The following is a 14,497-nucleotide window of genomic DNA, read 5'->3' on the forward strand; positions in this document are numbered from 1 at the left end:
CTTATTGGAAATATATAAAAGTTAACATAAGTGTAGTGCCAAATGAGTGGTATATACATGGGTCCATTAAATGCTATAATAGAAACATACTTGGAACTTTTAAATACCTCCAATTACACACAATTATTGTTTCAAGGATGAGAATGTGTAAATGTCTACCTAATATCCATCAGTAAAGAGATCTGATCTAATTTGATTGTGGCAGTAATAAAATTTATTTTCTCTCAGCCTAATGGCATATAAATTTAAGTAAGGATGCCTCTTTTAAAAACATCATTTTGCCTTGGCCAGCAAGTATAGTGTTCCTATGAGAGCAAATAACCCATTAATGAAATGAGTATTCTTTCTCCTTGAGTTAAAAAAAAAAAAGACCTTGTAAAACTTGTCAACACAGTTCCCTAGGTAACCACCACTAATCACCAGAATTAGTTCTTAGATGAAATTTATTTGCCATGCAAAGTTTAAAGCCATCCCTTTCAGAACAGAACAGCATAGGCATACTCTATTCATTTGATTTCAGTGCAGGTATTAGACATAACATGTATATATGACACTAGTATTTTCATACTATTTTGAAATTTGGTTATTGTGTTCCCTAGAGTTTTCATTATCTTAATTTAAGTTATGGTTACTTTATTTCTCTTTTTAATAAGAATATTAAAAAGTTCTGTTAATTTTTGTTAAGATCCTTTATTAGATTTTTAAGATAACTAATTTGTGATCTTTTATTTTAGAAGGAAGGATGAGAGAGGACTGCATAGGACAGGTAAAATACTTTCTCTTACTGTTTATTATTAGACATTTAAATTTAAAAAGAGGAGCATACTGTATGTGGTTATTCTCAATTCAAGAAAAGCTGCCTACTGGTATATATTAACTAGAAATGTCTATCTAGAAATATATTCATCTTTACAGTATCTCAAAGTTATAATAATTATTAAAACAGTTATTTTTGAAAAATAAAATTATAAATAATGGAATATGTACAAATGGAATTATGTATTGGAATGTGCTTCAAAATAACACTGTGGGGAGAAAGGAGGGATATAGGTAAATTAAGGTCACCATAAGTTTATAACTGATGAAGGTGGATGATGGATAACACCAGTTTACATATACCATTCTATTTTGGTATATGTTTGAAATTACACAAATCAAAAGTTTAAAGATAATAGCAAAGTTATATTCATTCTTATTACATTTGTGTGTAATTTTTACAAATAATGCTGTGGGATCCTTCTCCATATCCTGCTGCTAACATCCCATCTAAGTTCACTCTAAGAGGAGATAACGATGTCCTGTTATACTAATTTCAAAAAGCTTAGATGTAAGTCAGAGAAAGCCTCATAATTTTATTAGAAGCCCACAGTGGATTATCATGGTAACTGATTCATTATGAGACCTGTGACTGAATGATAGCTTCATAGCTGTTAGCATTACAACTCTGGAAAAACAATTTATCTCTGTAAGCCTTAACTTCTTCATCTATAAAATAGAGATAATTTCACATACCCCACAGGATTTTTATGAAGCTCTATTGTGACCATGTATATGGTAGAATTTTGTTAATTACATGGAACTATACTAATGATAGTAATTATTTAACATCATTGATTCAACCTACTTCTTTGTGGACATACAAATTTTGAAATTTTTAAAAAACATTTTAAATTCTTGACTTGCTTAGAGGGAAATACTCCATGTTACAGTTGAATGTACATGCATAATAAATTGCACTGAATTTGCTAAAGCTTAAAGAAACTTCACTATAAATTTTATATATTTTTAAATAGCTTATTTTTTAGAACACTTGATACATCAAAAAAAAATTGCATCTTGTCAAAACTTAACAGACACATCCACTTAGACACCCAAGTTTACATGAGATCCAGTCAAGATATTGACTTCCCAAGGATCTTTCTGGAAAGGTTGTTATGCAGAATAATAGAAACATCAGTTTGTGTACTAAAATATAGAATGGTTATCAGAAACTAATTATTAGGCCACAATTCTTTGAGTTCAGATATTTGTGGTTTAAAATCAGATTAGCACTAATTCATACACAGCTTATGTTCAACCCTCCGGTTTCTTGTTTGGGAATTTTGATTAAGTATGGAGAAGATACAGATTATAATAGCATGTCATTATTGCTTACAAAGGTCTTTCTCATTCAAAATTCTTATATGCCACATTTTAAAGTAGGGTTTTGTGTTTTTGTATAATTTTCTTTTAATGTAAGAGCTACTTTTCAACATGCTTCTCTCTATCAACTAACAACTTCAATCAATTGAATATATTCAACAAAAAATTAAACTTTTAAAATAAAATAATTAAAGCTAGTATTTATCAAGTATTTATTATATGATTGGAACTGGTCTCAGTACTTTAAATGTTTTAATTCTCACAACAATCTTGTAAGGTGGATAGTATAATCAGCCCATTTCATAGACAAGGAAACACAGAGATTAAGTAACCTCCCCACACACATACAGCCTGTCAGGTGTACAGGTGAAATTCAAACACAGTGTGGCTCTAGACCAGGGGTTCTCAACCTCACAGCAACTGACATTTCGGGCTGAATAATTCTTCATTTGGGGGGCTGTCCTGTACATTTTGGGATGTATAATAGCATCCCTGGCCTCACCAAATAGTGTCTCCAGAGATTGCTAAATGTTTCCTTTGGGGAGGGGTGGCAAAATTGCCACCAGTTGAGAAACATTGCTCTAGAGAAACCCCACACACAACATTATCTAAAAACCACACATACAGAAATGCAGGAAGCCAAAAAATAAGAAAATTAAAAATCACCTCTTATTTCACCATTCAGAGATAACCAATAACATTAGCAGTATTTTGTAACGTTGCCAGCACCAGGAACTGAATCCTCCCCACGAATTACATTCCTTCCCCTCCACCTACTCTCGCAATGCTAAATTATGTGTTGATCATTCCCTTGCTTGTCTTTTTTTTTTTTTGTAGATAATTATTTTTTATTGAAGGGTAGTTGACACACAGTATTACATTACATTAGTTTCAGGTGTACAACATAGTGATTCAACATTTATATACATGACAATTCTAGGTACCAGCTATCACCTTACCAAGCTGTTACAATATCTTGACTATATTCCTTATGCTATACATTACATCCTAGTTACTTATTTATTTTACCATTGGAAGTGCATACTTTTTATTTTTTATTTTTATTTTTTTTTGTGAGGGCATCTCTCATATTTATTGATCAAATGGTTGTTAACAACAATAAAATTCTGTATAGAGAAGTCAATGCTCAATGAACAATCATTAATCCAATTTTGCCTAATTTTCGTCAGTCTCCAATCTTCTGAGGCATAACAAACAAGTTCTTACATGGAGAACAAATTCTCACATAGTGAATAAGTTACATAGTGAACAGTACAAGGGCAGTCATCACAGAAACTTTCGGTTTTGCTTATGCATTATGAACTATGAACAGTCAGTTCAAATATGAATACTCATTTGATTTTTATACTTGATTTATATGTGGATACCACATTTCTCTCTTTATTATTATTATTTTTAATAAAATGCTGAAGTGGTAAGTAGATACAAGATAAAGGTAGAAAACATAGTTTTAGTGTTGTAAGAGAGCAAATGTAGATGATCAGGTGTGTGCCTGTAGACTATGTGTTAATCCAAGCTAGACAAGGGCAATAAAACATCCACGTATGCAGAAGATTTCTCTCAGAACAGGGGGGGTGAGGTTCTAAGCCTCACCTCTGTTGATCCCCAATTTCTCACCTGATGACCACCCTGCGACTGTGCCTGTCTTAGGTTGTTCCTCCCTTGAGGAATCTTATCCGTCTCTGGCTAACCAGTCATCTTCCGGGGCCATATAGGGAAATGTAAAGTTGGTAAGTGAGAGAGAAGCCTTATTGTTTGAAATGGTTAACTTTTTATTTCTTTGCATATTTATGCCCTGTAGCTTCTATGCCCAGCATTTGTCTTGAGGTATCTTTACCACTTGGAAGAATTATGATACTCGGTAAATTTGATATGAGGCACGAATTCTATTTAAGGGTTGTAATTAGGAAGGAAGAAGAAAAGCTATAGAAGTAGCAGGCGGAAGAAAACATGGGAAGATTGATTATTTCTTTGATATATCTTCTTGTAGAGTAACTTCAGCATGTATAGGTTTTAAGCTACTACTTAAATTGCGCACACACATTAACATAATAGGAGTATAGTTACATAACCAAAGCATACCTGTAATTACCAGCCATCTCCAGTGAAACCAAGAAAACCAGATAGGCACCTTAGGCACTTGAGAAAACTTATCTATGATATGGTGGATATTATCCAACTGAACTTGAACAGCCTGAGAGAAATCAGACAAATTAAAACAACCCATTCCTGGGGAATGTTCACATCCCTTATGTTCTTTTAACAGTAAATAGTCTGTAGTTGTAAGATTTTGGAGCGCTACAATTTGCACTTCTCCTAATTCTTGATTGAGTTCCAACAGTATAGATCCAGTCAAATTTGTTGTTTTACTGTATGCACAGGCCAGCTTAGATATCTCCTTCTTCATTCCCATGGCAAGTCCAGGAGCTGGTGGGATGAGTGCATCTACAGCTGTAGCAGTGCATGGATCTTTGTTGGGGTTTTTTGATGATCATCTTCTGGCATGAGTCTTCCCGAGAGTGCTGATGTTGGAAGTTCTTTTTCATATTGTATCTTAGTTCATTCTCGGGGTAGCCAAATTAGGCTTTGATCCTCTGTATAAACACAAACAGACCCTTTGCCTACACTTTTATATGCCCTTTATACCCTTGTATAGAACTCATTGGAGGTTACCACACAGGAACTGCTTTTTTTTTTTTTTTTTTGGTGTCACTAATCTACACTTACATGACAAATATTATGTTTACTAGGCTCTCCCCTATACCAGGTCCCCCCTATAAACCCCTTTACAGTCACTGTCCATCAGCATAGCAAAATGTTGTAGAATCACTACTTGCCTTCTCTGTGTTGTACAGCCCTCCCTTTTCTCCTACACCCCATGCATGCTAATCTTAATACCCCCCTACTTCTCCCCCCCTTATCCCTCCCTACCCACCCATCCTCCCCAGTCCCTTTCCCTTTGGTACCTGTTAGTACATTCTTGAGTTCTGTGATTCTGCTGCTGTTTTATTCCTTCAGTTTTTCCTTTGTTCTTATATTCCACAGATAAGTGAAATCATTTGGTATTTCTCTTTCTCCGCTTGGCTTGTTTCACTGAGCATAATACCCTCCAGCTCCATCCATGTTGCTGCAAATGGTTGGATTTGCCCTTTTCTTATGGCTGAGTAGTATTCCATTGTGTATATGTACCACATCTTCTTTATCCATTCATCTATCAATGGACATTTAGGTTGCTTCCAATTCTTGGCTATTGTAAATAGTGCTGCGATAAATATAGGAGTGCACTGATCTTTCTCATACTTGATTGCTGCATTCTTAGGAGTGCAATTCCTGGGTCAAATGGTAAGTCTGTTTTGAGCATTTTGATGTACCTCAATACTGCTTTCCACAATGGTTGAACTAACTTACATTCCCATCAGCAGTGTAGGAGGGTTCCCCTTTCTCCACAGCCTCACCAACATTTGTTGTTGTTTGTCTTTTGGATGCCAGCCATCCTTACTGGTGTGAGGTGATACCTCATTGTAGTTTTAATTTGCATTTCTCTGATAATTAGCAATGTGGAGCATCTTTTCATGTGTCTGTTGGCCATCTGTATTTCTTTTTTGGAGAACTGTCTGTTCAGTTCCTCTGCCCATTTTTTAATTGGGTTATTTGTTTTTTGTTTGTTGAGGCGTGTGAGCTCTTTATATATTCTGGACCTCAAGCCTTTATCGGATGTGTCATTTTCAAATATAGTCTCCCATACTGTAGGGTTCCTTTTTGTTCTATTGATGGTGTCTTTTGCTGTACAGAAGCTTTTCAGTTTAATATAGTGCCACTTGTTCATTTTTGCTGTTGTTTTCCTTGCCTGGGGAGATATGTTCAAGAAGAGGTCACTCATGTTTATGTCTAAGAGGTTTTTGCCTATGTTTTCTTCCAAGAGTTTAATGGTTTCATGACTTACATTCAGGTCTTTGATCCATTTGGAGTTTACTTTTGTATATGGGGTTAGACAATGGTCCAGTTTCATTATCCTACATGTAGCTGTCCAGTTTTGCCAGCACCATCTGTTGAAGAGACTGTCATTTCGCCACTGTATGTCCATGGCTCCTTTATCAAATATTAATTGACCATATATGTCTGGGTTAATATCTGGATTCTCTAGTCTGTTCCATTGGTCTGTGGCTCTGCTCTTGTGCCAGTACCAAATTGTCTTGATTACTATGGCTTTATAGTAGAGCTTGAAGTTGGGGAGTGAGATCCCCCCTACTTTATTATTCTTTCTCAGGATTGCTTTGGCTATTTGGGGTCTTTGGTGTTTCCATATGAATTTTTGAATTATTTGTTCCAGTTCATTAAAGAATGTTGCTGGTAGTTTCATAGGGATTGCATCAAATCTGTATATTGCTTTTTGGCAGGATGGCCATTTTGACAATATTAATTCTTCCTAGCCACGAGCATGGGATGAGTTTCCGTCTGTTAGTGTCCCCTTTAATTTCTCTTAAGAGTGACTTGTAGTTTTCAGAGTATAAGTCTTTCACTTCTTTGGTTAGGTTTATTCCTAGGTATTTTATTTTTTTTGATGCAATTGTGAATGGAGTTGTTTTCCTGATTTCTCTTTCTGTTGGTTCATTGTTAGTGTATACGAAAGCCAGATTTCTGTGTGTTGATTTTGTATCCTGCAACTTTGCTGTATTCCGATATCAGTTCTAGTAGTTTTGGGGTGGAGTCTTTACGGTTTTTTATCTACAGTATCATGTCATCTGAAAATAGTGACAGTTTAACTTCTTTACCAATCTGGATTCCTTGTATTTTTTTGTTTTGTCTGATTGCCGTGGCTAGGACCTCCAGTACTATGTTAAATAACAGTGGAGAGAGTTGGCATCCCTGTCTAGTTCCCGATCTCAGAGGAAATGCTTTCAGCTTCTCGCTGTTCAGTATAATGTTGGCTGTGGGTTTATCATAGATGGCCTTTATTATGTTGAGGTACTTGCCCTCTATTCCCATTTTGCTGAGAGTTTTTATCATGAATGGATGTTGAACTTTGTCAAAAGCTTTTTCAGCATCTATGGAGATGATCATGTGGTTTTTGTCTTTCTTTTTGTTGATGTGGTGGATGATGTTGATGGACTTTCAAGTGTTGTACCATCCTTGCATCCCTGAGATGAATCCCACGTGGTCATGGTGTATGATCCTTTTGATGTATTTTTGAATTCGGTTTGCTAATATTTTGTTGAGTATTTTTGCATCTACGTTCATCAGGGATATTGGTCTGTAGTTTTCTTATTTGGTGGGGTCTTTGCCTGGTTTTGGTATTAGGGTGATGTTAGCTTCATAGAATGAGTTTGGGAGTATCCCCTCCTCCTCTATTTCTTGGAAAACTTTAAGGAGAATGGGTATTATGTCTTCCCTGTATGTCTGATAAAATTCCGAGGTAAATCCATCTGGCCTGGGGGTTTTGTTCTTTGGTAGTTTTTTGATTACTGCTTCAATTTCATTGCTGGTAATTGGTCTGTTTAGATTTTCTGTTTCCTTCTGGGTCAGTCTTGGAAGGTTGTAATTTTCTAGGAAGTTGTCCATTTCTCCTAGGTTTCCCAGCTTGTTAGCATATAGGTTTTCGTAGTATTCTCTAATAATTCTTCGTATTTCTGTGGGGTCCGTCGTGATTTTTCCTTTCTCATTTCTGATACTGTTGATTTGTGTTGACTCTCTTTTCTTCTTAATAAGTCTGGCTAGAGGCTTATCTATTTTGTTTATTTTCTCGAAGAACCAGCTCTTGGTTTCATTGATTTTTGCTATTGTTTTATTCTTCTCAATTTTATTTTAATTATTTATTTCTTCTCTGATCTTTATTATGTCCCTCCTTCTGCTGACCTTAGGCCTCATCTGTTCTTCTTTTTCCAATTTCGATAATTGTGACATTAGACCATTCATTTGGGATTGTTCTTCCTTTTCTAAATATGCTTGGATTGCTATACACTTTCCTCTTAAGACTGCTTTTGCGGTGTCCCACAGAAGATGGGGCTTAGTGTTGTTGTTGTCATTTGTTTCCATATATTGCTGGATCTCCATTTTGATTTGGTCATTGATCCATTGATTATTTAGAAGCGTGTTGTTAAGCCTCCATGTGTTTGTGAGCCTATTTGCTTTCCTTGTACAGTTTATTTCTAGTTTTATGCCTTTGTGGTCTGACAAGTTGTTTGGTAGGTTTTCAATCTTTTGGAATTTCTGAGGCTCTTTTTGTGGCCTAGTATGTGGTCTATTCTGGAGAATGTTCCATGTGCACTTGAGAAGAATGTATATCCTGTTGCTTTTGGATGTAGAGTTCTGTAGATGTCTAATAGGTCCATCTGTTCTAGTGTGTTTTCAGTGCTTCCGTGTCCTTACTTATTTTCTGCCCAGTGGATCTATCCTTTGGGGTGAGTGGTGTGTTGAAGTCTCCTAGAATGAACGCATTGCAGTCTATATCCCCCTTTAGTTCTGTTAGTATTTGTTTCACATATGCTGGTGCTCCTGTGTTTGGTGCATATATATTTAGAATGGTTATATCCTCTTGTTGGACTGAGCCCTTTATCATTATGTAGTGTCCTTCTTTATCTCTTGTTACTTTCTTTGTTTTGAAGTCTATTTTGTCTGATATTAGTACTGCAACCCCTGCTTTCTTCTCGCTGTTGTTTGCCTGAAATATGTTTTTCCATCCCTTGACTTTTAGTCTGTACATGTCTTTGCGTTTGAGGTGAGTTTCTTGTAAGCAGCATATAGATGAATCTTGCTTTTTTATCCATTCTGTTACTCTGTGTCTTTTAATTGGTGCATTCAGCCCATTAACATTTAGGGTGACTATTGAAAGATATGTACTTATTGCCATTGCAGGCTTTAAATTCGTGGTTACCAAAGGTTCAAGGTTAGCCTCTTTAGTATCTTACTGCCTAACTTAGCTCGCTTATTGACCTGTTATATACACTGTCTGGAGATTCTTTTCTTCTCTCCCTTCTTATTCCTCCTCCTCAATTCTTCACATGTTGGGTGTTTTGTTCTGTGCTCTTTCTAGGAGTGTTCCCATCTAGAGCAGTCCCTGTAAAATGTTCTGTAGAGGTGGTTTGTGGGAAGCAAATTCCCTCAGCTTTTGTTTGTCTGGGAATTGTTTAATCCCACCGTCATATTTGAATGATAGTCGTGCTGGATACAGTATCCTTGGTTCAAGGCCCTTCTGTTTCATTTTATTAAATATATCATGCCATTCTCTTCTGGCCTGTAGGGTTTCTGTCGAGAAGTCTGATGTTAGCCTGATCGGTTTTCCTTTATAGATGACCTTTTTCTCTCTAGCTGCCTTTAAAACTCTTTCCTTGTCCTTGATCTTTGCCATTTTAATTATTATGTGTCTTGGTGTTGTCCTCCTTGGATCCTTTCTGTTGGGGGTTCTTTGTATTTCCGTGGTCTGTTTGATTATTTCCTCCCCCAGTTTGGGGAAGTTTTCAGCAATTATTTCTTCTTAGATACTTTCCATCTCTTTTCCTCTCTCTTCTTCTTCTAGAACCCCTATAATATGGATATTGTTCCTTTTGGATTGGTCACACAGTTCTCTTAACATTGTTTCATTCCTGGAGATCCTTTTCTCTCTCTCTATGTCAGCTTCTATGCGTTCCTGTTCTCTGGTTTCAATTCCATCAGTGGCCTCTTGCATCCTATCCATTCTGCTTATAAACCCTTCCAGAGTTTGTTTCATGTCTGCGATCTCCTTTCTGGCATCTGTGATCTCCCTCCGGACTTCATCCCATTTCTCTCGCGTATTTCTCTGCATCTCTGTCAGCATGTTTATGATTCTTATTTTGAATTCTTTGTCAGGAGGACTGGTTAGGTCTGCCTCCTTCTCTGGTGTTGTCTCTGTGATCTTTGTCTGCCTGTAGCTTTGCCTTTTCTTAGTGATAGGAATAGTTTGCAGAGCTGGGACGAGTGATGGCTGGAAGAACTTCCCTTCTTGTTGGTTTGTGGCCCTCCTCTCCTGGGAGAACAGCGGCCTCTAGTGGCTCGTGCTGGCCAGCTTCGTGCAGACAGGGCTTCTCCTTCCTGCCCGGCTGCTATGGAGTTTATCTCCGCTGTTGCTGTGGGCGTGGCCTGGTTCGGGCCTCCGCTCCAAAGTGGTGGGGTTGCGTTGGAGGGGGAGCGGCCTGGAGGCTATTTATCTCCCTAAGGGGCCTCCCTGCTCCCTGCAGCCCAGGGGTTAGGGTGCCCAGAGATCCCCGGATTCCCTACCTCTGGATTACGTGTCCCGCCCTGCCCCTTTAAGACTTCCAAAAAGCACCCGCCAAAACAAAACAACGACCACAGGAAAAAAAAAATTTTTTTAATTAAAAAAAAAAATCTAAATTAAAAAAAAAAAAAGTGGCCGCTCTTTTTTCTTTATTCTCCAACGTCGGCCTCAGGCATCTGCTCACTGGTCTTGCTGCCCTGTTTCCCTAGTATTATGAGCCCTATCCCTTTAAGACTTCCAAAAAGCGCTCGCCAGAACAAAACAGCAAAAAAAAAAAAATGGTCACGCACTTTTCTTATGTCCTCCGGCACCCTGCCTCCAGTGCCCACTCACTGTTCTTGCTGCCCTGTTTTCCTAGTATCCAGGGCCCTGCACTCTGGTCCAGATGGCTGGGGCTGGGTGTTCGGCAGCCCTGTGCTCCGTCTCCCTCCCGCTCTGCCTATTCTTCTCCCGCCGGGAGCTGGGGGGAGGGGCGCTCGGCTCCCGCCGGGCCGGGGCTTGTATCTTATCCCCTTCGCGAGGCGCTGGGTTCTCTCAGGTGCGGATGTGGTCTGGATATTGTCCTGTGTCCTCTCATCTTTATTCTAGGAAGGGTTGTCTTTGTTATATTTTGATAGATATATGTGGTTTTGGGAGGGGATTTCCACTGCTCTACTCACACCGCCATCTTCCGCCCCCTCCTAAGCATCATTCTTAAGGGTACTAAGATTTTGTTGTAGGGCCATTAATCGGTCTAATTTCAATGTCTCAGGGATTAAGGAGCCTCAAGGAAAGGGAGAGACAGGGGAACAGCTGCATTGGCCTCATATTATCCTTTGATATTTTTATCAACTCTCAGGAATCAGAAACAGAAAGACATTAACTGATACCTTCAGTCCAAACTAATGTATTCTACTCCTGCAAGCTATTGCCAGACTGAGTTAATTGTCCCTTCTGTGAAGTTCTATAGCATCCTACGCTTCTCCTATCACCTCAAATATCAGTTTATTTTACCTTCTGGTTTAATTATCTCTCCCACTAGACTTACATTTCTTAAAGGCAATATGTGTATCCATTTTGCTCACCATCTTATCATTAGCAGCAGCCATGGAAATCTGTATTCAGTGTTTGTCAAATAAAAGGAACGAATGAATGAATAAGCATCTCTTCTGATTAGATAATATCTGTTAAAGGAAATTTTTCTACAATTTACTGATCTAGTAACCTTTCATTTCATGATTTGTGAATCAGGCAGTATTCAGTCTAGCAGATGGAAAGGAGCTCCAAAGGGCTGTAAAAGGCAAGAGAATTTATAGACCAAAATAAGCAGGAACAAGGAAGTTACACTGGGCATTTGTTAATTATTTAAAGCATGGTTGTTTTCCTTATAAGGAGCAAGGTTAGGAAACTTGTGCTTAGCAGGCAAGTGCTAACTGGTTGACTTCAGCCTTCCTTTTCTGGGAGAGCCAACACAGAAACCTAGTTTTGTTTTGCTGACATGGGGCTTAGCATGAGCAACTCCATCTTGGACCTGATCTTGTCATTTTAATATGTCTAAAACATAACATATCCAATACTAAAATCTCATCATTTTACCATCTAGCCCCCAACTTTCTCCTTCTTTGATATGGTATTTGTCATTCTTGATTCCCTATAACCTACTCACAACTAATCAAACCAATCATCAAATTCTCTTGATTATTGCTCCTAAATATAAAAATCTAGCACCACTGTGATTCAGGTCTTAATCATCTGCACTTAGAATATTGCTTCCTAATTAATCTACTTGTCTTTATCCCCACCACTGCCACCACTACCTCAAATTTAGCCTCCACAAAGTTGTAGGAGTGATCTACCTATCGTTCCCTGCCTTAAACTCATAGGATAAAGTTCAAGCTCATTATTATGGTATATAAGACTCTTCATTACCTAACTATACGTTCCTTCCAATTTCATCTCCTGCTACCCTCCACCTGAAAGAGTCTGAGTCATTTCACTGTTATATATCCCTAATAGCTGTGATGTCATTTGGCATACTGTGAGTGTCAATAAACATTGATTGAACCAAACTAGACCTATGTTAATTTAGGTATCATATCATTAAAACTATTTCCCCAACATTTTATGATGAAAAATTTCAAAAAATACAAATAATTTTTAAGAACTGCACAGTAAACATCCACATACCCACTACCTGGATTCTATACAGTTTCACAATAATTGCTTTATCATGTATCTATCCATCAACCAGTCCTTCTATCACTCCATCTTATATTTTGACAGAGTTCAAAGTAAGTTGCAGACATCCATAAACTCCACCCCTTTAGCCACTTTAGCATGCATATTATTAACTAGAGTTTAATATTTGTTTACAGTCCTTCCCCTTCCCCCATAAAATGTACATTCAATGAAATGCACAAATCTTAAATGTATAAGTGTATTATATATAATATATATTATACCCATATTATTATTATCTATCTATTCACCTCCATCAATCTCCAGAGGACTTTTGCTTACGCAATTTTCTTAAAGTTCATATTCTTCTCAGTCCTAAAGCTAGTTTACAGTTAAAGTAAGAAATGACACTATTTAATCACTGCTTCTTTTAACCATGACATAGCTTTGGTCCTGAACAGAATATGGACTTTAATTCTAAGACAATTCACTGGGTAAAACCCTCTGGAGGAATACATAAAAAGATCTAGGTGTAAAGTTTATTGATGCTTTGAATAAACTTGCTGTCAAAACATTTGTTAACTATGTAGCTAAATTTGTCTCTAATAGTATACATTACTGCCAGTTTACAGCTTCTCAAGAAAAAGTTTGTCCTTCAGATTCCCATGTTCATACTCTCTTTTGCAGAAAAACATGAAAAGAGAATTATGTTGCCATGTCTTAACTTGAAATAACATTTGAAGAACAATTTATATTAGCCTTTGTGGGAAAAAAATGCTGTGACAATTTTTCCCTTCAATAAGAAGATAATTCCACAACTGCTGAACCAATTCCTCATCCCTTTTAAAATTTATAGACCATCTTCACAGTGATCTTATTAACCTCAGTTGCTCTACAATTTAGTAGTCTGCTCTCTGATGGATGTTATCCACTTTAAGAAGATTCTTGCTCATTTTCCCCAGAACTATTTTGAAAAACAATTTCAAACAGATCTTAAGAGTCAGCCACAATGAAGAAAAAATGAATGAGAAAATTCATGAATAGTTAAAATAGTAAATTTTGTTATGTATTATTTCACCACAATAAAAAAGTAATTAAAGGAAAAAGAAATAAAACCACTAGAGGTCTAGCCAGCTCTAGGGACGAGTTTGGGATGGGTTTCTGCTAATGACAAAAGCTGCAGGGAAAAAATCTGAGTTCTCCAATTAACTTTAATAGATAAATTTTAAAGAGGCTAAGTTGGACTTTGCATATTGGAATGAGTTCCTAGGAGCATACCTCTTGCTTCCTACCACTGACTCTAGTCATAGACAAGTAAGGAATAAATAATGTAGTTCTATATCCATATTGTCTTGCCTGTACTACTCATTGGAATACTGTCTAGAAGAAATCTTGAACTTGGAAATATTAGAAACTCATTCTTTTGATGTGGAATTATGACAGATAAAGCACTTGGTTGCTTATATTGCTCTATTCTTACTATCATCCAGGAGGGTTGAGCCCAGACAGGAGAGAGTAGTGCAGATAGAGAGTATATATGTGTATGTACATATAAGTATATATACATGTATATATCCCCAATGTTTACATACTAACAATTACCCACATTATTAAATAACACCTTATATAAATGAAGTGTAAGTATGTGATTTCTAAAAGTGTGATAAATGTAGCAATTTTTGTATTCATTAATACTATCATAAAGTTTATTAATCTTCTTGATGGATGACACCGTCTCCAAATATTTGTTGAGATAGTAACATATCCCCTCAACAGGAGAGTCAGTATCAGCATATTCACAAATAGGAAGTTAGATAAACCATTCAGTAAAAAACAAAAGTATCAATACAGCTATAATACAGTGATTATTCTTCATAGATATGAACCAATTTATCTTAATATTTATGACCTTTCTACTTTATGAAAGATTTGGGGCAATTCACAAAA

At 36.9% G+C, this 14,497-nt stretch overlaps 1 protein-coding gene across 3 annotated transcripts in view; it reads left to right on the plus strand.

The window, feature by feature from the left end:
• The window catches only part of WDPCP (WD repeat containing planar cell polarity effector), a 429,599-nt gene that overhangs the window by 408,760 nt on the left and 6,342 nt on the right, over positions 1-14,497 (plus strand). For all 3 annotated transcript variants that reach the window (XM_036890364.2, XM_036890366.2, XM_036890367.2), the window contains one exon: positions 735-766. In XM_036890364.2, the coding sequence (XP_036746259.2) occupies positions 735-766 (32 nt within the window). The remainder of the gene's footprint in view (positions 1-734; positions 767-14,497) is intronic.

This window comes from Manis pentadactyla, chromosome 2 (genome assembly GCF_030020395.1).
Source record: "Manis pentadactyla isolate mManPen7 chromosome 2, mManPen7.hap1, whole genome shotgun sequence".
NCBI classification, from domain to species: Eukaryota; Metazoa; Chordata; class Mammalia; order Pholidota; family Manidae; genus Manis; species Manis pentadactyla.